The sequence below is a fragment of the Budorcas taxicolor genome, chromosome 8 (genome assembly GCF_023091745.1).
Source record: "Budorcas taxicolor isolate Tak-1 chromosome 8, Takin1.1, whole genome shotgun sequence".
Classification (NCBI taxonomy): Eukaryota; Metazoa; Chordata; class Mammalia; order Artiodactyla; family Bovidae; genus Budorcas; species Budorcas taxicolor.
Window position 1 is genome coordinate 62,697,274 of NC_068917.1, and position 24,952 is coordinate 62,722,225.

At 49.4% G+C, this 24,952-nt stretch overlaps 2 protein-coding genes across 12 annotated transcripts in view; one reads left to right on the forward strand and one right to left on the reverse strand.

Annotated features, from left to right (window-relative positions):
• RUSC2 (RUN and SH3 domain containing 2) overlaps positions 1-16,813 on the forward strand; it is a 64,577-nt gene extending 47,764 nt beyond the window's left edge. For 5 of the 8 annotated variants that reach the window (XR_008199832.1, XR_008199835.1, XR_008199834.1 and 2 more), the window contains exons 2-13: positions 2,150-4,246; positions 9,392-10,054; positions 10,268-10,453; positions 10,615-10,755; positions 11,886-11,962; positions 12,167-12,341; positions 12,427-12,532; positions 13,191-13,237; positions 13,689-14,490; positions 14,583-14,720; positions 14,804-15,655; positions 16,120-16,813. Coding sequence is in view for 1 of the 8 variants with exons in the window: in XM_052645271.1 (XP_052501231.1) it covers positions 2,218-4,246; positions 9,392-10,054; positions 10,268-10,453; positions 10,615-10,755; positions 11,886-11,962; positions 12,167-12,341; positions 12,427-12,532; positions 13,191-13,237; positions 13,689-14,490; positions 14,583-14,720; positions 14,804-15,005 (4,566 nt within the window). In the remaining 7 variants the exon portion in view is untranslated. The other 3 variants (XR_008199833.1, XR_008199837.1, XM_052645271.1) reach the window with 3 other exon arrangements.
• Positions 15,456-24,903, reverse strand: FAM166B (family with sequence similarity 166 member B). Of its 4 annotated transcripts, none has more exons than XM_052645275.1 (6): positions 24,756-24,903; positions 16,824-17,047; positions 16,519-16,736; positions 16,267-16,318; positions 15,993-16,190; positions 15,456-15,695 (listed from the first exon to the last, which is right to left on the reverse strand). In XM_052645275.1, the coding sequence occupies exons 2-6, from the start codon at positions 17,011-17,013 to the stop codon at positions 15,607-15,609; spliced, it is 747 nt and encodes a 248-aa protein (XP_052501235.1). In that variant the 5' UTR covers positions 17,014-17,047; positions 24,756-24,903; the 3' UTR covers positions 15,456-15,606. The 4 variants fall into 4 exon arrangements, with proteins under 4 accessions (XP_052501235.1, XP_052501234.1, XP_052501233.1 ...); XM_052645274.1 differs by having other exon boundaries at positions 24,736-24,903; XM_052645273.1 differs by lacking the exon at positions 24,756-24,903 and adding an exon at positions 17,428-17,876.
• Between the last annotated feature and the right edge of the window lie 49 nt (positions 24,904-24,952).

Consider the following 24,952-nt stretch of genomic DNA (forward strand, 5'->3'; position numbering starts at 1 on the left):
TGGGTATATACCCAGGAGTAGAACTTCTAGGTCATATGATAACTCTATGCTTAACATTTTGACGAACTACCAGGCTGTTTTCCCAAGGTGACTGTCCCATTTTACAATGTCTTAAGCAATGTTTGTGGGTTGCAGTTTCTCCACATCCTTGCCAGCATTTGTTATTGTCTTTTAGTGAAAGTGAAGTAGTATCTTGTTGTGATTTTTATTTCTCTAATGACTAATGATGTTGAACCTCTTTTCGTGTGCTTATTAATCATTTGTATGTATTCTTTGGAGAAATATCTATTCAAGTTATTTGCCCAATTTTTAATTGGGTTACATAGTTTTTATTGTTGAGTTGTATATTGTTTATATATTGTGGTTCTGAGTCTCTTGTCAGATACACAATTTGCCAGTATTTTCTCTCATTCTGTGACTTGTCTTTTCACTTTTTTGATCATGTCCTTTGGAGACTCAAAGGTTTTTTATTTTTATTAAATCTACCTCATCTAGTTTCTCTTTTATCACTTGTCCTTTTGGTATCTTATCTAAGAAGTCATCCAATAATAACCTTAACCGAAGACAATGAATTTACTCCCATATTTTCTTCTGTAACTCTTTGTCTTGTGGCTCATTTAGCCTCTCTGGTTTCTGCCCTTCTGCCTGTCTACTCCTTACCCTAGTCAACACACAAAGGCTCGGAAGTCCAACAGAGGAGCCTTCCTCTCAGAAAGGGAAGGAAGAAGAAAGATGGTAAATACTTGCTTTTTAATTTTAATGTAATTTAACTTAACACAAATAACATATTTTAATAGTGTCCCTCACACATATATTTATTAGCCATTTGAATTTTTTCTTTTATGTGTTGCCTGTCTGTGTCCTTAAACATGTGTGACTTGTCTGGCTCTTTACTGTACTCCGTGTGAAGAGCTCTGATCCTGTGATCTAAATGAGTTACACTTTTAAAAAAAAATTGGTGGTATAAAGGTTCAGCTAAATGATGAAGAACTTAGGCAATGAGGGATTTGGACTCATTGTAGGTAGAGGAAAATGACAGGGATGATAAGGGAAAGAAGAGAAATGAATGAATTAGAAGAAACTATGTATGAGAAGTCTGAGCAAATGAAGGCTTTGAGGACCTGACCTTGACAGCACCGGAGACTAGAACTTGAGGGGGACCATTCTGCCATGGTCCAGCCGAGAGACCGGAGAAGCTCAGAATGGGCTCCGTGTAGAGAACTTGACCTTAGCCTATCAGAGGTGAAACCAGGAAGAGAAGACTTTTTAGGGGACCCTCATAGGGAAAGTTCTAGCTAAAACTAGACAGAATTGGGGCACTTCAGAAGATCTGTTCCCTGAGCTAGCTAAATATTAAGAATATATTATGCCTCGTGTTTGCCAGGCCTTACCTGATGTTGTGCTGGACTAATACAAAAACTATAAAAACAGACCTCACACTGGGAAGGAAGAGGATGGCATCAGCCATACTAGAAGTCTGCTGCCTAACTCAGTTGCTATTCAGGAAGCTCTAATACAGTAGTAAGAAGAGTGAGGATCCTTGCCCACGGCCAGTCAGAGTGGGACAGGTATTCTGGGGCTCAGGAGGGGAAAGGGGTCCAAGATGACACAGGGACCAAGTGATACAGTACATTAAAAATTACCTTTCTTGCAAAATTATAGCTTACTGCTGTGCATACCTGACATATTATTGGTGATGTCCCCTCATCTGGAAGTGTGTGTGTTGTAGCTGTGTGTAAGAGAATTCGTGGCTCCTTTGCCTAGCACCCTCTCAGGCATCTTAGGTGGTTTTTTCTTAGTTATGTCATCATTCATAGTTTTTTTGGACTCAGGACTGGTCGTTGTTTACTGCTAAGAAAGAGGAGAAAGGGCTGTCCCTGAGATTCCCCAGACCTTCAGAGATGGCATTAACAGGGGCCTGGCCTTTTGTTGGAGTGGATGCATGGCGAACATACAGAGAAGAGGGCACTAGAGAGCTGGCCCTGTGTGGTGAGGCCGTGTACCCCATTGGGCTGAGTCGTCCAGCTCCATGTTGACTGAATCTTTCTTCCTCTTGGGCTCTTCGCCATCTGCAAATGACATGGGTAGGGGCATGTCCCTGACTTCGGGGAGGTGACATTAGGTTCCCTTTCTTTCCCTCTCTTTCCAGGTACCAAGCTCTCCTGATGAAATGTGTTCTGCCCCACTGGGCTCCAGAGGCAGTGTCTGGTGCTGTTGATGCCCTTGTTCGAACTTTCCAGAATGGATAGTCCCCCAAAGCTGACTGGAGAGACCCTCATCGTCCACCACATCCCCCTGGTGCACTGCCAAGTCCCAGACAGGCAGTGCTGTGGAGGGGGAGGTGGAGGTAGCGGGAGCACAAGACCCAACCCCTTCTGCCCACCGGAGCTGGGCATCGCCCAGCCTGATCAGGACCTCGGACAAGCCGACTCTCTGCTGTACAGCAGCCTGCAGTCTGCTCCGGGGGGCTCTACACGGTCTGCTGATAGTGCCAAGAGCAGGGGTCGGGACGGAAGAGGCCCCGGGGCCCCTAAACGACACAACCCCTTCTTGCTGCAGGCAGGCGTGGCCGAGCCAGGACTTGGCAACCTATATGAGGATAGCATCAGTGACAGTGCCACCCAGCAGTCCTTCCACCTGCACGGGGCTGGCCAGCCCACCTTCCATCTCTCCTCTTTCCAGCTGCCACCGCCTGGCCCCAGAGTGGGCAGGCCATGGGGGGCAGCGCGTAGTCGAGCTGGAGTGGTGGAAGGGCAAGAACAGGAGCCAGTGACCATCTTGGATGCCCCGCACGGCAGCACTGGCCGCTGCTGCCGGCCAGAGCCGGAAGCTGAGACCATGGAGCTGGATGAGTGTGGGGGGCCCGGTGGGAGTGGCAGTGGGGGTGGAGCCAGTGACACCTCTGGCTTCTCCTTCGACCAGGAATGGAAGCTCAGTTCCGATGAATCCCCAAGGAACCCCAGATGCTCAGGCTCAGGCACCCAGCACTGCCGCTGCAGTAGCACCTCCAGTCAGTCCGAGGCGGCTGACCAGTCCATGGGCTATGTGAGCGACTCCTCCTGCAACAGCTCAGACGGCGTGCTGGTCACCTTCAGCACCCTCTACAACAAAATGCACGGCAACTCCCGTGCCAACCTCAACTCTGCCCCGCAGTCCTGCAGCGACTCTTCCTTCTACAGCCACTCGGACCCTGGCGCCTTCTACCTGGACCTGCAGCCCTCCCCAGCTGAGTCGAAGATGTCTTGTGAGTCCCACCACCCTGACAGCAGAGGAAGGGAAGGTGGCTATGGTTGTCCTCATGTCTCATCTCCTGAGCTTGATGCCAACTGCAACTCCTACCGCCCACACTGTGAGCCCTGCCCAGCTGTGGCTGACCTCACTGCCTGCTTCCAGAGCCAGGCCCGTCTTGTTGTGGCCACACAGAATTACTATAAACTTGTCACCTGTGACCTGTCCTCCCAGTCCTCCCCAAGCCCAGCTGGCTCTTCTGTCACCAGCTGCTCGGAGGAACACACCAAGATCAGTCCTGCCCCTGGCCCTGGCCCAGACCCTGGCCCCAGCCAGCCCTCTGAGTATTACCTGTTCCAGAAGCCGGAAGTCCAGCCAGAGGAACAAGAAGCAGTGGGCTCTGAAGCAGAAGCGGAGGCTCCCATGGGCCGCACTGTGATTGAGGGGCAAGTGTACACCAACACTTCACCCCCCAACCTCAGCACTGGACGTCAGCGCTCTCGAAGCTACGACCGCAGCCTAGAGCGCAGCCCTCCTGTCCGCTTGGGCTCTCTGGAACGCATGTTGAGTTGCCCAGTGCGCCTCAGTGAGGGCCCCACTGCCATTACTGGGCCTGGTTCCCCACCTCGGCGGGTCACCTCCTTTGCCGAACTTGCCAAGGGCCGGAAGAAAGCTGCAGGCTCTGGCTCCCCTCCACTGCGAGCAAGCACTGGGGACTCCTCTCAGGAGTTCTCACTCATCCAAGAAGCCCAGCAAGACAGGGTGGGCCCCCCAGATGAGGGCACTCACTGTAGCCATAGCCTCCCACCCATGCCCTTGGGGCCAGGCATGGACCTGGTTGGCCCAGAGCCCTGGTCTACCCAGGTCTGTCAGGGCCCCCAGTCCAGTGAGATGCCACCCGCTGGCCTCAGAGCTGCTGGGCAGGGGCCCCTGGCCCAGCTGATGGATCCAGGGCCTGCTCTCCCAGGGAGCCCAGCCAACAGCCATACCCAGAGGGACGCAAGAGCTAAAGCTGACGGTAAGAAGCCTAGTGGCTGGAGAGTAGCAGGTTGTATGCATGGCCTCCTATCAGCAATAGGTCCTGCCAACCAGCCCACCTCTACCACTAGAGGTTTCTCAGCCCAGACCCATCATCTTTCCAGTCCAGAGCATGTCCTCCAGTTATAATAGGGGATGGAGGATAGGGAATCAAGCATACACCAAGGAGATGAAATCAGCAACTGAGAGATCGATGTATTAGGATAGCAGGTACTCAGAAGATTGTGATTCTAAGCCCAGGTGACTGGAAAGATGATGATACATGGGTAGAGACTGCAAACACAGATTTACTGGGAAAGCAATAAGGCCTGAGCTCCATTTTGGACATCAAGGAATTTGCTGTGTTTAAGAGAAATGTCAAATAGACAAACCACACTGGGTGTCAGTAAGTTCATTCTGTGGTCAGTGATTGTAGCCACTCTTCAAAGAACCTGAGACCTGACACTTAACCTTTGAGCCTCCCAGGCCAGCTCTTCCCTGTTTATTTCATTTCGCTTAAGTGACTATTTTATAAAGGCTCTGTGTTGAGTGGGTGCTGGTGATAGACGAGAGGGACAATATCTGTCCTCGAGGAATTCTGATGAAGGATGGAAACAGAAAAGGAAGCACAATTAAACTGTAGAGGTGGCAGTTGTACGGCACTGGCCTTTGAGAGGAGCACCTAAACAGAGCAGAATGTCAGAGAAGGAGAGCTAACACAGTGTACATTTAAGCACAGTCTAGAAAAATGTTAGAGGAGTAGGCTTTGTGGAGACTCGTAAAAAGAACATTGTAGGCTCGTACAATAGTCTGTACAAAACCACAAAGGCACAGAGTATCTTGATGCTTTCCAGAAACTGCAAATAATTTACTATAGCCATTGTAGAACATGGATGGAACCATTAAAGGATTTTAATTAGGGAAATGGCATTTTTTGGTTTGTAACGGGCTTGTTTTGATTTGCATTTTAGAAAGATCACAGGTTGTTTGAATGGAAGGTAGATTAGAAAGGATGTCTCCCTGGAGGTCAGGAGGCCACCATGATCAGAGAGTCATTGGAATAAAAATAGTAGTTGAAGCTATGACTGGGTGAGAACATCCAGGGAGAATGTGTAGAGTTATAAAGGGAACAAGGGACAGAGCCCTGGGGATACAGTGATTGAAGGGTGAGCAGAGCAGTCCTCAAAGGAAACTGAGAAAAATCAGCCAAGAAAATAGAGGAGAAACCAAGAGAGAGTGAAGTCATAGGAACCAAAGAAGGAGAAAGTTTCAAAAAGAGATTCAACAAATGAGTTCTGAAAACAAATCACTAGGATGAAGGCTGAAAATCCCCAAAGCAGCATTTGGGAGTGATGAGGGCAGAAGGCAGAGCTCAGAGGGTTTGGAAGGAAAGGGGCGATAAAGCAGAGAGATCGATTACGGGGAATTTGCTGCCTGTGGCCTTAGGGCTTCCCTGGTGGCTCAGGCAGTAAAGAATCCGCCTGCAATACAGGGGACCTGGGTTCCATCCCTGGGTCGGGATGATACCCTGGAGAAGGAAATGGCAACCCACTCCAGTATTCTTGCCTGGAGAATTCCATGGACAGAAGAGCCTGGCAGGCTACAGTCCATGGGGTCACAAAGAGTCCGACAGACTGAGTGACTGACACTTTCACTTTCAGCCTTAGGTTGGTCCTTTGGCTTCTCAAAGGGGTTGCTGCTGCTGCTGCTGCTGCTGCTAAGTCGCTTCAGTCGTGTCCGACTCTGCGACCCCAGAGACGGCAGCCCACCAGGCTCCCCCGTCCCTGGGATTCTCCAGGCAAGAACATTGGAGTGGGTTGCCATTTCCTTCTCCAATGCATGAAAGTGAAACGTGAAAGTGAAGTCGCTCAGTCGTGTCCGACTCTTTGCGACCCCATGGACGGCAGCCCACCAGGCTCCTCCATCCATGGGATTTTCCAGGCAAGAGTACTGGAGTGGGGTGCCATTGCCTTCTCCGCTCGAAGAGGTTAAAACCCATAAATGGTGTTATACCTGCTGTTTGGGAGATGGCAGTATATCAGATGACTTCAGGCTCCTAAACACACATGGAGGAACTGCCCCAGAAATGCAAGAAGGTCTCTAGGGCAGAGGGGGCTCAGAAATGGCAGGGATTAGCCAGAGTCTTCTGAACCCACCCTCTTCTCAGACTGCAGTGCCTGCTGGGTATATCTGGGCCCAGACAGTACTTGACTGGCACTCTGAGGACAAGGTCAGTCCTGATCAGATATGGGAGGAGAGGCTTTAAAAGTGTTTTTGCTATCAGATAAGACTTTTCATAATAATATAAGACTTTTGTTCCATAAATCTCCAGTGACCTATCATAGGGCTTTTCTTTTGGTTCTGTACAACTTTTTTATTTTTAATCAAAAAATGATGAATTCATGAATGACAAAAGCAGTGAGATCTCTTTGAGATTCTGAGCAGCAGAATCTAGATTTTAAAAGGATTTTATCTAGTCTGGAAAAAAACGTTTTGTTCTTTCAAGGACCAATATGAACTTTGATATGTAAGTGCTCTTCTTGATTTGGGATATTTATTAATAATTGATTGCAAACTCAGAATGAGTCAGCAGTTAGGAAGGTATTCTAAAAAGTTAAAATGGCTGGATTCATTTGTAGACTCCAGAAGGGAGGAGTCGATAGTCCCCTCCGCTCCTGTGAACCTTAGGGCCCACCTGGGCTTCTGGGCGCTCCATTTTAAGAGGGCACTGAGGGACTGGGGCTCTGTTGCCTGCCACATGGGCTTGAGTGAATTCGATCTCTATCTCCAGTGTTTCTAAGGGCTGTCTCAAAGAACAGGAGAAACCTTGTCCCCTGTACTCCCAGAGGGTAGAATTGACACCCGCTCCCCACTGTAGTCACCCCTCCCCCTTCCCCAGTCTTCCTCCTCTGCCTCAAACCTACCCTGAGAGCTCAGCAGGGAGGATTTTTAACAGAGTAGGACTAGGTAGTCTAATTCAAACGTACTCTCTGTAGCATGTACAGTAAAGCTGAGGTTGGGAGGGCCTAATCTGACAGCCAGGGTCAGCTCAGGCTTGAAATTTGATATTTAAATAAGTGGAGAGGATGAAGGCATTCCCAGCCAGAAAAGCAATGGGAAAGGGGTGGTGGGAAGAGCCGTGTCAATGGGGAGGGTAGCGCATTTGCCACAGGTGTGGCCACCAACTTGCCTGAGATTAGACTTTGTTCTATGGGCAGCAGAGCCACAGGAAATAGAACTGGTGTTCTAGGAAGTGAGCTGGCCCGTGTAAGAAGATTTGGATGCAGCGAGACCATACTGAACCAAGGGTGACAGTGAAGATTCGTTCATGTCTTTTATTCAGTACCTACCTTATACCAAGGTCTATTCTAGGCACTGGAGATACAGCAGGGAACAATTTTAAAATCCCTGCTTTTCCAGAACCCTAATAGGGAGTAATGGACAATAAACAAATAAGATAATTTCTGACAGTGAAAAATGGCTAAAAAGGAACTACAACAGGGTGTTGAGAGCATGACTTGCCCGAGGCACTGGGGCAATCAGAGAAGGTCTTGAGGAGAAGGTGGTGCTTGAGTTGATGCCTAGCTGATTTCAGGCAGAAGGAACACAAGACCCCAAGATGTTAATGAACTTGACATGTTTAAGGACCGAAGAAGGTATGACTGGAGCATAGTGAGCAAGGGAGATTGACAAGGGCTGTTCGCTAAGCCCTGACTGGGACTGGCAGGAGAGTATAGTCTGAAAATGTCTCCTGAGAGTGGTTCTGAAACACCTGCCTTATGGGGGTTGTGGTCCCCATCCCCTTAAGACTCGCCGAAGTAAATAAATGCGGAAAGACAAGGAGCAGGAAAACCCAGCCTGATACCATTTCGTGTGTGGTGCGATGTGGTAGAGAGAACATTAGTCCCAAAGCCAAACTCTGACTTAGGCAGAATTCTAGCTCTGTCACTTCCTAGTTGTGTGACCTTGGGCAAACGACTTAATCTCTAAATTTCCAATACCCAGGTCTTTTAACCATGGATACTAATTACTGCTTCAGAGCTGTTGAACCCAGGGTGCGAGTGAGCCACACCCAGGGTTTCAGGTGATTGGGTGGTTATAGCGCCACCTTGTGTTTATTCGGGTGTTGACAGTGCGCGGTGTTTAATTAGATGCACAGCCCATGCGCAAAGACTTTGCCTCTGTGCGGTGTTGTGGAGTGTTGTGTTTAGTTCTGAGACACATGTTTTGTGGGACACTGACTAGAAGATTGGCTGAAAGAACAGGAGAGGACCAACCTTGGGAAACATGCCTCTGTGTGGAGGGAGCAGATATATGGACTCTGGGGTTCCAATGCTAGGATCAGTGAAAGAGTATGACTGGGGTAGACTGGGTGACAGGAAGCTGATTCTGGCAGCAAGCAAAGAAATATTTTATTATGGTTAGATCTGATCAAGAATGAAATATGTGGGCTGTAGTTGAGGAGGGGATGATGGGTGAAAGCTTGAAGTAAATTAACATCTTGACACTGAAAGTATGTGACTGACTCCAGGCCTTTAGACCTTAGATACAGAGGAGAAGGAAACAGTGACCCACTCCAGTTTTCTTGCCTGGAGAATCCCAATGGACAGAGGAGCCTGGCGGGCTACAGTCCTTGGGGGTCACAAAGACTCGGACATGACTAAGTGACTGACGCTTTCACTTTCACAAAGAAAATGGTGGTTCTGTCATTGGCAGAAATGGAAATCATCAGGAGAATGAATGAGGTATTTTAAATAGCAAATTTTAATTGGAAACAGAAACCTAAAGCAGAATGATCTAGAGATCAAGAGAAAGGTTGAGGCTAAAGCCATGGGTTCAGAAGTCACCTATATGACTGTCTGAAGAGAACAATGCAGGGAAGGAAGTGTAAAGGCAAATATAAGAAATGAGCCTTAAGATGCACCCACATCTGAAGTCAAGAAAAAGAAGAGAGGGCTGAACGGCCAAGAGACAAGTCAATGTTATGAAAACACCAGGAGAAGATGGGAGAAGCAGTGGCACATTCCACAGAGTCAATTACCCCTACCCTACTCAGCTCCTCCAGCCCAGGCCCTGCCCCTCTCTTGCTCTCCCTGGTGAGCATCATCTCCTGACTGCTTCTTTGCTTCCTCTCATGTGATTTCAGTGTTTGATTCCTTCTCCATCCCTGTTGCCGCAGGGGGTGGTGCTGAGAGCCGACCGGTCCTTCGCTACAGCAAGGAGCAGAGGCCAACCACGCTGCCCATCCAGCCGTTCGTGTTCCAGCACCACTTCCCCAAGCAGCTGGCCAAGGCCCGGGCCCTGCACAGCCTTTCCCAGCTCTACAGCCTCTCGGGCTGCAACCGTGCACCGCAGCCTGCCCCCGCAGCTGCCCCCGCTGCTCAAGGCCCAGGCCCAGCTCCTTCAGGGGAGCCACAGGTGCCCACCCACAGGGGTGCCAGGAAAGCCAGGCCTGAGCCAGAGACCTCGCGGCCGTCGCCCCTGGGCAGCTACTCCCCCATCCGGAGTACTGGCCCCTTTGGGCCCAGCACCGACTCTTCTGCCTCCACTTCGTGCTCCCCTCTCCCAGAGCAGGCCACAGCCACAGAAAGCCCACCTCCATGGGGCCTTTCCTGTCCTCCTGCTGTCCTGCCTGCCGTCTCCCGGCAGCCGCAGAAGGAGGATCCGAAGATACTGACCTTGGCTGAGTACCGGCTCCATGGGACAGGAAGTTTGCCTCCTCTGGGCTCCTGGAGATCTAGCCTCAGCCGAGCGGAGAGCCTGGTCCGGGGAGGTGGCGAGGGCAGCATGGCTTCCAGGCCCAGTAATGGTATGAAGCTCACTGCCCATTGCCCTTTCCCACCTAGGCAATTTACCTCCCCTTTGAATGATTTCCTGTACTCCACATGGGGTCACAGGTTACAGTTTGCCCATCTGTAGCTAATATCCCAACCCTCGGGTTTTATACAGGCCCACTGGGTGGGTATGAAATGCTGTCTTTTAACTATTTCCTGTCTCTTCTGCTAATCTCTCCTGATTTCAGCCAACCATCTATCCCCTCAAGCACTCAAGTGGCGAGAATACAGGAGGAAGAACCCTCTAGGACCCCCTGGTTTGTCAGGGAGCCTAGACCGAAGGCCACAGGATGGTCGGCTGGCCCGAAGGAACCCCATCTTTGAGTTCCCCGGCTCCCTCAGTGCTGCTGGCCATCTGAACTGCCGGCTGAATGGTGTGTGGGCCAGGTCCCCAGAAAACCCAGGGCAGGCTCTGCTACAGCCGGGAGGGAAGGGGTCAGTCCCAAAAGAACACATCTCAGAGGACATGAGGCACAGAACTGAGCTGCCACTCAGGGAGACAGTTGCTTGGGATTGATTTTTCTCTTCTTTCCAGGTCAAGTAGTGAAACCGTTACCGCTAACCTGCCCTGACTTCCAAGACCCTTTCTCCTTGACTGAGAAGCCCCCCGCTGAATTTTGCCTGTCCCCAGATGGCAGCTCAGAGGCTGTATCCATTGATGTGCTTCAGAAAAAAGGTGAATATCATTCCTAGCTCAAGACTGAAAATCTGCTGTTACTACTTTTTTATGCCTGTGGCCCAACTATCTAGCCCTTCAGAATATTTCCCTGTCTTAGAACTCCAAGTGCTGGGAGGGAATTAGCACAAGCTTTGGGGCAAGAGGCAGAAGTCTGTACTATGGATCATGAGTATCTGCAAGTGAACAACAGTCATTTATCAGATGCTTAAGACTCAGTCTCCCTTCGCTTCCCTCAGGGAGCTATGTGTAGGGAGGGAGACTCCTGTGTGCTATACCAGGGGAGCTCAAGTGCTACAGGACAAGGTGGCTTGGATAAGCCTGATCATAACATCTAATCAGATAAGGACTGACAGAGAACCAGTCTATTTAGCAGAGCCATTTAAATGAGATGATAAGGAGAAGATTGAGCATAACTGTGGGCTGAAGAGAAGGAGCTTGTGAAAGGGAGAAAGATGAAGCTGAAGTCCCTTGCAGAGGCAGAGCAGAGGACTGAGAGCATCGAGCAGGAAGAACCTTAGGCAAGAAGGGGAATGGCCACCTTCCTCCAAGATGGAAAGGGAGTAAGGGAGGGCAGGTGGGAAGGAGGATAGATGTGATGTAATCCCGTCTTTTGGATGGAGAGGGAAGTTGAATTCATTACCAGTGGCCTCTGTTCTCTGAGTGAAGTAGAACCAAGGGCTTGAGAAGAGGGATAAAGATTTGGCCTGGCAACCTGAGGGCATAGCAGAGGGTGCTGCAAGGCACACATCAAAGAAGTACCCTTCCCAGGCCCTAGGCGAACAGCTTTGGACTTTCTCCAACAGCAGCCAATAGCCTGGTTTCTCAAAGTGGAGAGGATGGAGAGTTAGACTGATCCAGGCTTGAAGTAAAAGGGCAAGGAAGTGAGTACCTGAGTGTCTTAATGGAATCATTGGGGTGGGTCTTGGCAGAGAGGTTAAAACAGGAAGGACTTGAGAACTGGGCAAAACCAGGAAGAAGCCAAGGCCTGTGGTACCTATGCAGGGACAGAGAGAGAGTGTGTGTGTGTGTGTGGCGGGGGGGGCGGCCCTCCCCACTGAGGGCCCACTCCCAGCCAGCTTGCTTGGGGACTCACTTAGGGACCTGGTGCATCAAATTCTCACTTGCAGGGCTGGTGAAAGCTGTCAACACTGCTGTGGACCTCATTGTGGCCCATTTTGGCACAAGCCGGGATCCCGGAGTCAAGGTAGGCGAGAGACTGGAGAGCTGAGCTCCGTCCTGCTGACCGTCACCTATCCTGTGCTACCCCTGGCCCTTGCTCTCCTTCCCCCAGAACTCAGAGTTGGGTCCTCAGGGACGGGGACCACAAGAGAAGTACTGTAAGGACTAAGGCAGTCATAAAGGACCCAGGTTGCAGGTAATTCCCTGTACTTCCCTGCTGCATCCACAGGCAAAGCTGGGGAACAGTTCTGTGAGCCCCAATGTGGGCCACCTGGTTCTGAAGTACCTGTGCCCTGCGGTGCGGGCTTTGTTGGAGGACGGACTCAAGTCTTTTGTGCTGGACGTCATCATTGGGCAACGTAAGAACACACCGTGGAGTGTGGTGGAGGCCTCCACACAGCTAGGTCAGTGCTGGTGGCGAGGGAAGAAGCCCAAGCTGAATTTTCAGGGTTCCAAAGATGGTGACCTCCAACTCTGGCTTCCTCCCAGGCCCATCCACCAAGGTCTTGCATGGGCTGTACAACAAAGTCAGCCAGTTCCCAGAGCTCACCAGTCACACCATGCGCTTCAACGCCTTCATCCTCGGCCTGCTCAAGTGAGTGTGTGGAAATCTGCAGCCCACCAGCCCCCTCCCCTGGGCGCCAGCACCGCTGAAGAGCCAACACCCTAGACTGAGTCAGAGAGGGTGAACCTGCAGGATCTGTGGCCAGGCTCAGGCCCACTCTCTCCCCACCTTGCTACAGCCTCTCTTAGTGGGTCACAGGCTTCCCACCAGACCCATGACTCTGATCACCAATACAGGCTTCTGCTTTTATAAATCTGTAATCTGGCTCATTTGGAAATTAATCTGGTTCTCAGTCTCCATGGCTGTTGCAACCCTGAACCTCTCAGTTCCAGCACTGCTTCTGAGTCCTGCTTGACCCAGTATATCATAGTATCCTTCTTTCTCGAGTATGAGCCAGGGTCATCCCCTCTGGCCCTGAGCTGCCCTGTCCTCTTATCAGTAGCTGCCCTGACTTCTTCAGTCATGGGCAAGTCAACTCCATTCTAAGAAGTGATTGGCTTGTGAATCACCTCCGCCTGCATCCCCTCTGAGTTTCTAGAACCATGTAACATGAAACTAGCCCTGCCATAGAAGGGAGATGTTCACCTGTACTTCTGCTGTATGTCTGACCCCCTGTATCTGTCTCCTTTGTACCTCACGGTCTGGCTATAGCCGCACAAGACTCAACTCTTCACCTCTCTCCCTGCAGCATCCGGTCCCTGGAGTTCTGGTTTAATCACCTCTATAACCACGAAGGTAACACTCAGAACCCTGCTCTGTCTTGCCAACTCAATACAGGCCAGTCCTGGGAGGATCAAAAGGGGGCGGCGGCACTGCTGTCTTTGCAGAGTCTAGAGGTGGGGAGGAGAACCACACAAGCTTTCATCTCGAGGCTTGGGCTTCTACCCAAGTCCTTTCCCAGCCTCTGCTATGTTAGAACCTGGGAGCCAGGAGGATACTCAGGCAATCTGGAAGTCAGAGTGGCGAGGAGCTTCTCCTCTGAACTTGAGGTTGCTGCTTAAGCTGATGGAGCGTGTGCACCGCACAGCTTCCAGAGGCATTGTTCACACCACAGTGCAGCTCAGTGCACAGTACACAGCCTGCCCAGCAGTATGCGATGGCTCTGCCCAGCCTGCCTTTCCGAGGCCCACCCCGGGCCAGGCTCTGCTTCTCTATGTGGCTCAGTCCCTCTCTCTTTCTCCCCTAGATATCATCCAGACCCACTACCAGCCGTGGGGCTTTCTGAATGCAGCGCATACAGTGTGCCCTGGCCTCTTTGAGGAGCTGCTGCTGCTGCTCCAACCCTTGGCCCTCCTGCCCTTCAGCCTAGACCTGCTGTTCCAACACCGGCTGCTGCAGAGCGGCCAGCAGCAGCGGCAGCACAAGGAATTGCTGCGAGTGTCCCAAGACCTGCTATTGTCCGCCCACTCGACCCTGCAGCTGGCCCGCTCCCGCGGCCAGGACGGCCCCGGAGATGTGGACAGGGCGGCCCCCGGGGAGCGGGTGAAGGGTGTGGGTGCCTCAGAAGGTGGAGAAGAGGAGGAGGAAGAGGGGGAGACAGAGGCGGCCGGGAGCTCAGGGCGCGGCAGGTGGGCCCGAAGTGGGCAGGCTGGCTGGTGGTACCAGCTCATGCAGAGCTCCCAGGTCTACATCGACGGCTCCAGCGAGGGCTCTAGGTTCCCCCGAGGTAGCAGCACTGGTAGCAGCAGCGAGAAAAAGAAAGGGGCAGGAGGCGTGGGGCCACCCCCCCGAGAGGGAGTCGTGGAGGGAGCGGAGGCCTGCCCTGCCCCTGAGGAGACCCTCGGCCGGGAGAGGGGCTGGCCTTTCTGGATGGGGAGCCCCCCTGATTCTGTACTGGCGGAGCTGAGGCGGAGCCGGGAGAGGGAGGGGTCTGCTGCCCCCACAGCCGAAAATGAGGAAGGAGCATCTGAACCTTCACCAGGGGGCATCAAGTGGGGACACCTCTTTGGGTCCCGGAAGGCTCAGCGGGAGGCCCGACCCACAAATAGGTAAGAGGTGGCCCCTGGTGGGGACTAGGGAGTGGAGAGCCTGCTCTAAAACTGGCACAGATGAAGCCAGAGCCCTGGCCACTGTCCCCTAGGCTGCCCTCGGACTGGCTCAGCCTGGACAAGTCTGTGTTCCAGCTCGTGGCGCAAACAGTGGGTGCCCGCCGGGAGCCAGAGCCCAAGGACAGTCTGCAGGAGCCACCCTCTCCAGGCCTGCCTTCCAAGCCTCCATGGTGAGACGGGGAGACCGGAGGGTTGAGGGGCTGAGGCTGGCTCGGGATGGGCTTTCTCTGACCTCCATTTGTTGTCTCCCCAGTGAGGTGAAGGCGCTGTGCCACCATCTGGCCACAGGCCCTGGACAGCTGAGCTTCCGCAAGGGAGACACCCTGCGGGTGCTGGGGCCAGCCGGGGCGGACTGGCTGCGCTGCAGCCGCGGCTCAGACACCGGCCTGGTGCCCCTGGCCTACGTGACTCTGACGCCAACTCCAAGTCCAAGCCCTGGAAGCAGCCAGAACTGAGGCCCTGTGCATGCTGGTGGCCTCAGGGACCCTCACAGCCCCCAGGCTCATCACCTAAGAGCGCTTCCCAAGCCGTCTGGCCTGGTTACAGAGAGTAGACCGAGAGCTGGGGGCCACATATCCCTGTGCTCAGTATTAATTACTCCCCATTACCTGTCCCAGTGACCTCGTCAGGACCTTCCCCCAGGAGAGGAGGGAAGGGATGCAGCACTGGGCTGCCAGAGTCTCCCCAGCCAATCTGGCCAGTCCTCCCATGGGTGCAGACAGGTACTTCCCTGTGGAGGGAGGTGACCAGAAGGCCCACTTGCAGGGTTCCCTCAGCCAGGTGGTGAGGAGGTTGTGTGACAGTATTGGGGCCAGTTCCCTAAGCCCCCAGCTGTAAATAGGCTGTGGCCAGTGCCTGGCGGTCAAGGAGGGAGGAGGAGCCCAGGCTTCTGTTTATGTATTTATTTATTTATTTATTACACCTATTAATAAAAAAGGTGCTCGGCCTCCAAACTGTTCTCTCTTTGTGCTTCCTCCTGCCAACCCGCCTTTCTTCTTTCCAAAAGGATGGCTGGGATAGGATGACAAGGGAAGAGAGAACTTAAATGCCAGGTACCTACACCAGGAGCTGCTTCTGGAGGGCGCTGAGAGCCAGAGCATCCTGGGTGAGATGCCCATACGTGCGGCCGAACTGGAACTTATACCCTGTGTGGAAGAAAGAGTCTGTCATCTGTAGCCAGAGGCACAGAAAAGTTATTTCTCAGCCAGTTACCCAGAACCTCCAAGTTATCCTCCAAACTCTGGTCCTCACTCCCCACTAGGAGCTATGTCAGTTCCTTTTCTGCCAGTGATAAAGCCAAACCTCACGACCCAAGGACCCCTCCCTGTATCTACTAGTTCCCATCCCCCAAACCACCTCCATCTATCACTCACTCACACTCACACACACACACACACACAAATATCCCAGTCCCCAAAGCCTCCCTCCTGGGCCATCCTCACCTGGGACATAGCCCCCGTATTTAGGTAAAAGGCCCAGGCGCTGAGGGTAGGTCCGGGACAGTGCGGGGAGATGCTTAGGATCCTTCTGGGACCTGCCCGGTGACTTCATCTTTCCAAACTCCTGCAGCGCCTGGTTGCTGAGCACAGGAAAGCTGGAGCCGAAGAGGAAGCGAGCACGGGGCACATAACCAGTGAAGCCTGGGGGGCGGGAACACTCAGTCGGTACCTTCTGGGCACATCCCCAGGCCCTTGGTCATTGCCCACATCCTCTCACCTGACATGAAGAACTTGCGAGGGTCTCTGTCATCCATGGAATAAGGGGAAGCCTTGTGAGGAGATTGATAGAGGAGAAACGGCAAACAAATTCAGCCCCTGGGTTATAGCACAAGCTCCCAGGGCAGTGGGGCTAGTGGTCTGGCCCTGTACCCACAGCCAGCCTTCACATGGCCACCACAGGCCTGGCCGCACAGAGGTAGGGGCTCCCCGCTCCCACCACTGGATTCTGCCTTAGCCTTCTCCATCTCACTTGTTCCGCCTCCTGCCCCAGCTCCGGCTCCTTTTCTGCCTCCAGCTCTGCCCCCGGCTTTGGCTCTTGGTCTTTCTCCACGTCTTTTTCTCCCTTGGCCTCTTTGGGCAGCTCCTGACTCCCCTGTCCTCCGCTCCACTGAGTAAAACCATTCAGAGCCTCAGCCCAGACCTGGCTGCAGTTCTTGGCAAAGATGAACTGTGCCTGTGGCACAAAACCTAGGTGGGCAGGGGACAAAGGAGATGCATTAGAGCGTGGGGCCCGTGTTCTGGGATGGGGGACCCTGTTCATACCCGTATCCGAACCTGTGTACCCGGGGACCATGCTGGAGCTGAGCCTTTCGTGTCCACGCCTGACAGGCAGGCTTCTCCTGCGAGGCTCGGGGGATCTTGGAGGCCGAATGGGAGGCAGAAGTGTGCGGTGGGCGGGGGGCCAGGCGAGGCCAGGAGAGCTGCGAAGTAGCTGCCCAGTCATCTCTCCGTAGGTCTGGCCCATGCTGAACCGAAGTAGTGGGCAGTGTCCAGTGTACCTGCAGCACAAGTCTCACCTGCTCACCTCCAGAGTCCCCCTGCCTCACCATCCCCAGACAGAGGAGCAGAGACCGCTGAGGCCCTGATCATTTCTGGACTCTGCTGTGTGTATATTTGGAGCAGGCATTTCTTAGTTCTCTGTCTGGGTTTTCAACCTTCCCCTCGGCTGTTACCCTGTTGCCATGGAGAGTACAACACAAAGCTTCACAGCAGGCCCGGTTCCTACTATTCCTTTGCTTTTCCTTTTCCATCCAACATCATAGATAACCCATCCATAAGCCGCCCATACCACAATGTCCACTTGGCCCCCAAGGCCGAGGTGGCACAACTCTATATCCTTATTACCCCTCCTCCCAGAAGCAAACGGGTATGCTCTTACCCTGGGATATAATGAGGGTTCTGGGGGTTCAGTCCTGGTATGAAGGTGCTGGCCATAGCCATGGGGACCCTGGCAGTTCCTTTTGTTTCTCCTTGAGCTCAGCCTCTGGGCTGTGTGTACTGACTGTGTCCAGGGCTGGGAGGCTGAGCCAGCGGCAGGAGGCGGGGCTCAGAGGGGAGAGGGGGGCGGGCCCTGGTGTGATGACGGCCAGGGCCAAGACCAGCAGACCAGGAGAGCAGAGGCTCGCTGGTCTGTCTGCTCCTGAACAAATGCAGTCCTGCCACCTGGGGGCAGGGAGAAGGCTGAGTACAGACAGCCTCCCCGCTGCAGGACGGAAGGAAGCCCTCGAGTGGGAGGCAGGGGAGCAAAACCTGATAGATCCATTGCGCCATTCCTAAGCCCCTCTCTGAGCACCTATCTGAGGAGATGTGGATTCTCCTCTCTCTCAGTCTTGGTTGAAGGTGATTTCCTAGGAAAGCCCAGAGGGGAGGTGATAGGGGATAAAGGAACCAAAAGACCTCTAAGCAGTGACATTTAGTACCTCTGAAGCCTCCTATCCTCATTTATAAAATGCAGGTACTACTACTCACCCTGCCGCTGTTGCGAGCCTCAGATTAATGTATACAAACATGCTTTGTAACAATAAAAACCATGAAGCCAGAGTGGTGGGGTAGGGGAAAGGGCATGGGTGTGAGGTCAGGCAGCCATGAGCTCCTAATAGTTAGCAGCCTTTAACTGTAAGCAGGTGGCTCCCTCTGAACCTAAAATCCCTAAACTCTTAACAGGAAAGCTAAAATAGTCTAGCCTACCAAGAATGCTGTTAAGAATACAGTCAGTCACCGCAGCACTGTTGACAATAGCCAGGACATGGAAGCAACCTAGATGTCCATCAGCAGATGAATGGATAAGAAAGCTGTGGTACACACACACTATGGAATATTACTCAGCCATAAAAAAGAATGCATTTGAATCAGTTCTAATGAGGTGGATGAAACTGGAGTCTATTATACAGAGTAAAGTCAGTCGGAAAGAAAAATACTGATACAGTGTACTAACACATATATATGGAATTCAGAAAGATGGTCATGATGACCCTATGAGAGAGCAAAAGACACAGATGTAAAGAACAGTCTTTTGGATTCTGTGGGAGAAGGTGAAGGTGGGATGATTTGAGAGAATAGCACTGAAACATGTATATTATCATATGTGAAATAGATCGCCAGTCCAGGTTTGATGCATGAGACAGGGTGCTCAGGGTTGGTGCACTGGGATGACCCTGAGGGATGGGATGGGGAGGGAAGTGGGAGGGGGTCTCAGGTTGGGGAACACATGTACACCCGTGGCTGATTCATGTCAATGTATGGTAAAAACCACTACAATATTGTAAAGTAATTAGCCTCCAATTAAATTAATTTAAAAAAAAAGAACACAGATAGTGTGTGTGAAAAGACTTACCCCATCACCTGGCACACAGCTTCTAAAACTTAATTTCATTTCCAATTGTTTAGTATTATCTCTAAATTTCTAATACAAATGGGAGATCAGTGAATGGTTAGTAAATTCAGTGGATACAGGTTTCCTCAATGTGGGAGTTCAGGGGAAGGAGATATGAAGGTAATGTTAAAACTAGGAGGCAAATTACAATTTGTTACCAAAACCATTCAGATTCTAAGAGAAGTACAGACCAAGAAAAAGGGATCTGGGGGATGCTACCTTTCCAGAAGGCAGAACCTCTGCTTTCCTCCCCTCCCCGCCCCCACTGCCAGTGCCAGGGCTGACGAAGCACGTGTCACTGACTTCTTCGGCTTGCACAAGAGCACTGGGCACCAAAGAATAAATTTCACGTTCCTCACTGTTCTGCCAAGGACAACCTTGTTGTGTGTCATGAGAGCTAGAATTGTAGGGGGCGTGGCTCACAGGAAGTATGCTGGAGTGAGGGAGGGAGCTGAAGGCAGAGCCTAGAATAGCAGAAGTATGTCAAGGCTAACAACCTGGATTCTGTAACAGACACTGTTGGTTGCACACTTCATACCTATTCCCTACCCCCATCTCCTTTCTTCCTAACAGGACTTCAATTTTGTTCTGCCAAGCAGTCAGGAGCTTCAGGGAAGCTCAGAACCAGCCATAGGAATGAGTCTTGATTAGTCTAAGCCCATCATAGTGGTCCCGTTTCCCTTGCCAATGACTGGTTAGGTTTGGGCTTGTGGCAATCTGAACAATATGAGGGCAAGTCTGCTGGGATGAAGGAGGGTCCTAGGCAAAGTTTCTTTGCTCTTAAAAAAGATGCACAACAAATTAGAGAAAGAGAGATGGACAAAAAGGAATGTCTTTTCCTGCCTTGAGAAATTCTGTGAATATGATGTTGGAACTTTGGCAGGAATCATAAATCTTGCGGAAAGCTAAGCTAACCTCCAGATAAAGCCTTAATCCATCCAGGGTGGATGGTAGAATAGAAAGGCCTAGATCCTTGATGGTAATGTAGAGTCTCAGAATTAACCATCCTTCTTATGAAGTGATTTCATTATTGTTAAGGCCACTTCCAACTTCTCTTTCACTTAGAGTCAAAGGTATCATAATATAAAACAAAACAAAAACACTAGTTCAAATCCTAGTCACTAGAGATACAGACCCTGGCTGAATTCATTTCATCAGACTCCAGTATTCTCATCTATAAAATGGTAAGCAAATGTTACTACCTCATTGAGTAGGATAAGGTAGGTGAATCATGCATAATGAAGAAGAATCAGCAAAAGAGCCCCAGAAGGAACCAATAAAATAGGAGAATCAAAAAACAAAAGGAAGGGGAATTCCCTGGTGGTCCAGTGATTAGGATTCTGAGCTCTCACTGCTAAGGGCTTGGGTTCTACCCCTGGTTGAGGGGCTAAGATCATGCAAGTGCACCCCCTACCCCCCCACACACACACAAAAAGAAACTAAATGAAGAAAGTAATTCAAGATGTGATAATGGTATTATGGTTACATAGAAAATTACCTTGGAAGATAATACTAATGAAGTGTCATAATGCCTGCAATGTACTTTCAAATGGTACAATAAAAAATCATACTAAATAGTACAGTATAACCATACTATATCAAATACCACACCATACAATTTTTTATCAGAGAGAGACAGAACAAACATAACAAAATAACAACTGTTGAACTGAGCTGAGGGTATACAGTTATTCAGACTTCCCTGGTGGCTCAGCGGTAAAGAATCCACTTGCAATGCAGAAGTTGCTGGAGACGCAGGTTTGATCCCTGGGCTGGGAAGGTCCCCTGGAGGAGGGCATGGCAACCCACTCCAGTATTCTTGACCGAAGAATCCCCATGGACAGAGGAACCTGGCAGGCTACAGTCCATGGGGTAGAAAAGAGTCAGACACGACTGAAGCAACTTAGCATGCACATACAGATGTTCATTGTGTATTCCTTCAGCTTTTCTGCATGTTTGGAATTTTTTCAAAATAAAGAGATAGTGGAAGAGACTATTTTAAAAGGAATAGGATATGAATATATCCATTTAACTGCTCTTCCTAAGGTCACACAAAAATTACCCATATTGAGGTTTCTAAATACCATTTCCAATGAAAAGGAATCATGAATCATTGGAAAAAATAACTGATAGCAGCTCCAGTCTAGCAATTCACAAAATGAGACTAGAACATTTTATTATATCAAAGAGCAAGAAACCTTAACAGTCATATCAAAAGGACTCAGAAGCCAACTTGACTGTGTCCAGTGGCCAAAATAGGACAGTTTAAAAATCAAAAACTTTTTTAAATTGCCAGTGATTAAGACACATCATATATGTATTATTATGAGTTTATGATGATACTAAAAAAAAACACCTCATTGGCCACTGTTGGAGGATGCTAGAGAACCAACTCACTACTTTAAAAGCTGGTAAAATAAAAGGGAAACAAGCTTTTTTATTTTTATTTTTTGCCTTTCCCATATGAACATGTCTCTGAGTAACAAGTAGTTTAATGAGGAAAAGTTCTCAATCAGGAACAATTTTGCCCCCAGGGGGACAATGTCTAAATGACATTTTAGTCATCACAACTGGAGGAACTGCTACTGACATTCAGTGGGTCGAGGACAGGGATGCTGCTAAACATCCCTACAGTGCACCAGGACAGCCTCCTACTATAAAGAATCTCTACAGTCCAAAATGTCAATAACAGCAATTTTCCTCCAATTAAAAAATAAACTAATTTTTAAAAATATCAATAGTGCCACGTTTGAGAAACCCATCACAAAGACCACCACTGTATCTGTGTGTCTGCTCAGTCACTCAGTCAAATCTGTCTCTTCGGGACCCCATGGACTGTAGCCCGCCAGGCTCCTCTGTCCTTGGGATTCTCCAGGCATGAATACTAGAGTGGGTTGCCATGTCCTCCTCCAGGGGGTCTTCCCAATCCAGAGATCAAACCCAGGTCTCCCACATTGCAGGCAATTCTTTACCATCCGAGCCACTAGGGAAGTCCAACACTGTATATACATCATGATAAAAGTGTTAAAACCACCTACAAATTAGTTCTGCCAAAATAATAAAATATAAATCTAATTGTCTCTACACCTTTACTGGAAATACAGGGGACTGAAGAACACGCTAAAAGCTTAGCAAAATTCAGATTCTGAGAAACTCAATAAGGACAAATGACCCGGTTTCTTAAAAAAAAAATGGAGGAGGGGAGATAATGGATGGAGTTAAAGGTTTAAGAGACATCAGCCTCAAAGTATGGACCTTATTTAGATTTTGATTCAAATTAACAATTTGGGGAACTTCCCTGGTGGTCCAGTGGCTAAGACTCTGCACTCCCAATGCAAGGGGCCCAAGTTTGATTCCTAATCAAGGAACTAGATTCCACATGCTGCAACTAAAGACACGGCATACCTCAATGAAGATTGAAGATCCTGAGTGCCACAACCAAGACCTGGCACAGCCAAATAAATAAATATTTTTTAAAATTATTTTTAAAAAACTAAATTAATTCAATGAGGAAAATATGAAAAGCTAGATGCTTGATGGTATTAAGTAATTTTTTTTAAAGTATGACATAGTACTGTGATTTTGTTTTAAAGAAGAATCCTTATCTTTTAGAGGTAACACACTGAAATATTTATTGATGAAAAGACAATGTCAGAAATATGCACCAAATAACTAGGTGGGGGAGAAAAGCAGTAGTATAGATAAAACAAGATTGTCCATGAACTGATTACTGGAGAATCACTGGCATAGAAGATACAAAAAAGCAGATATTTTCACTTCTACCCAGTCATTTATGGCAACAGTATAACTGAGGCATGGGTAAGTGATTTTAAACAATGTTTCACCAACAAAATGGTCTTACCCAAGGTAAATAAGGGTTCATTGTTCTATTCCTTCTTTTTTTTCACATTTGAATTTTCCACCTTAAAAAGTTTGAAAAATGACAACAAAAGGATCTTCTAGCAGCCCAATTCAAGGAACATTTCAAGCTCATCTTAGCACACCTCTCTGCACTATTTAATACTGTTCATTATTCCACTTTTCCTAAACTCTCCATTCCTTGGATTCCACTTGCCACTATTTGTTATATCATTGGCAGTGAAAAGTATTCAGATATTTAGATGAATACACAGATATAGTGCTAGTTCAGTCACAGACTGGAGTTTCATATTATAATGTAAATATATGTCAGCTCTATTCTAAACAGCTTTATTATGACTTTAATTAAATAAAAAAGGCAAAATGTGTTTGTGTATACGCTATGTGTACTTCTTAAAATAGGTAAAGGTCCTGACCCTTTTACACATAAGTTTGAAACTGAAGGTGGCTCAGATGGTAAAGAATTCGCCTGCAGTATGGGAGACCTGGGTTCGATTCCTAGGTTGGGAAGATCCCCTGGAGAAAAGGAACAGCTACCCACTCCAGTATTCTGGCCTGAAGAATTCTATGGACAGAGGATCCTGGCAGGCTAAAGTCCATGCGGTCGCAAGGCAACTTTCAGTTTCACTTGAATTTGAAATTACATTATAAACACTTATACTTTATTCTAAATAAAGAATTTTATGCACCCTCAAAAGAATTATCTTCCTATATTTAGCATGTTTCTTCTGTTTCCTTCACAGACTTCTCTTCGTCCACCTACACTTTATTACTGTTGGTGTTCCCTAGAAGTCCATTATCAGCCTACATCTCCCTCCCTACTGGGATAATGGCATCCCCATTCATAGTTTTCTTTTCCATCACATGACCCCTTTGTTTATGACAATTACCTACCGCCCCCCAACCTGTCCCGCTCCTGTATTCTTTATCTCAGTTGATAGTCATCTAAGCAAGAAACTAAAATTATCCTGGATGATGCTCTTTCCCTCCCCAGGACTGACTGACTTTGGATACTAGTCTGTCAGCAAGTTTTCCCATTCTAGTTAAAGGTTTCTTCCTCCCCTTTTCTATTATCCCCATCCTAGTTCAGTCCCTCATCCTCTCCTCAATGAAGCATCATCAGCTCCTCCTTGTTAATCAGTCTTCCTGCCTCCATACAACCACCACAATAATCTGTCTAAATAGGCAAACTGGCTCCTCTGCTTGGAATTACTATCACCAACTACGCATATTCTCAGACTTGGGTAAAGGGTCAGACGCGAGTAGATTAAAATATTATATTGCTTAAACAAAAGGAAGCATAAATTCCTAGTGTTTATTGGGCTTCCCTGGTGGCTCAGACGGTAAAGAAGTTGCTTGTAATGCTGAGACCGGGGTTCCATCCCTGGGTTGGGAAAATCCCCTTAAGAAGGAGGGAATGGCAATCCGCTCCAGTATTCTTGCCTGGAGAATTCCATGGACAGAGGAGCCTGTGGGGCAGGCTACAGTCATGGGATTACAAAGCGTGGGACACGACTGAGTGACACACTTTTCACTTTTCATAGATCTTAACTACAGAAAGCAAGCTTACAAATGAAATAGGTTAGATGTTAACATTTAACGTGACAAATGAGCTTGTTTTGCTGAGACAAAATTGCCTCTGGAGGAATGAATATGATGCATATGGCCTGTCTATACTGGCAGTGGCTGTGAATCACTCTGGCTCTTTCTTCTACTTTGTGCGAAAACTTCCCTTGTACCGAGACAGCATCTGACCTTCTTTCGGTCCTCCTGCACCGTTTATAATTTAAGACTGCTTTATTCTTTTCTCATTGGCTCTTAACAATTAAGTAGTACGAGGCTCTCAATCCATAAACATGGGATAAGACTCTGTTAGAAGGTAGTCACCCACACGGATGCCGACTGTGCAATTAATTAATTTTCTTTTTAGCTTACCACAGAAATAAAAATAGTACTTTAGAGCTTCTGAAAAGAATTCAGACTTGCTCCCTCAAGCTCTGTCGCAGACTGTTTCGCCCCAGGCCCGCAGCCTCCGCTCCTACCGGACTCCACTCCGCCGCTAGGTGGCAAGCGCCTCACGGACGCCCACCACCACTCTTCCCAGACCTGTCACCGGGATCGTGTGACGTCACCCAACCCAGGCGATGATTGG

Excerpts from the sequence above, each read along its gene's own strand:
- FAM166B (XM_052645272.1), bottom strand. The coding sequence starts at position 17,489 with ATGGCTATGGCCAGCACCTTCATACCAGGACTGAACCCCCAGAACCCT. Across the intron at positions 16,319-16,518 it reads TGGGGCAGGAGGCGGAACAA|GCTTCCCCTTATTCCATGGA; the intron begins GTGAGATGGAGA and ends TCTCCTCACAAG. Across the intron at positions 15,696-15,992 it reads ATACGGGGGCTATGTCCCAG|GGTATAAGTTCCAGTTCGGC; the intron begins GTGAGGATGGCC and ends TCTTCCACACAG.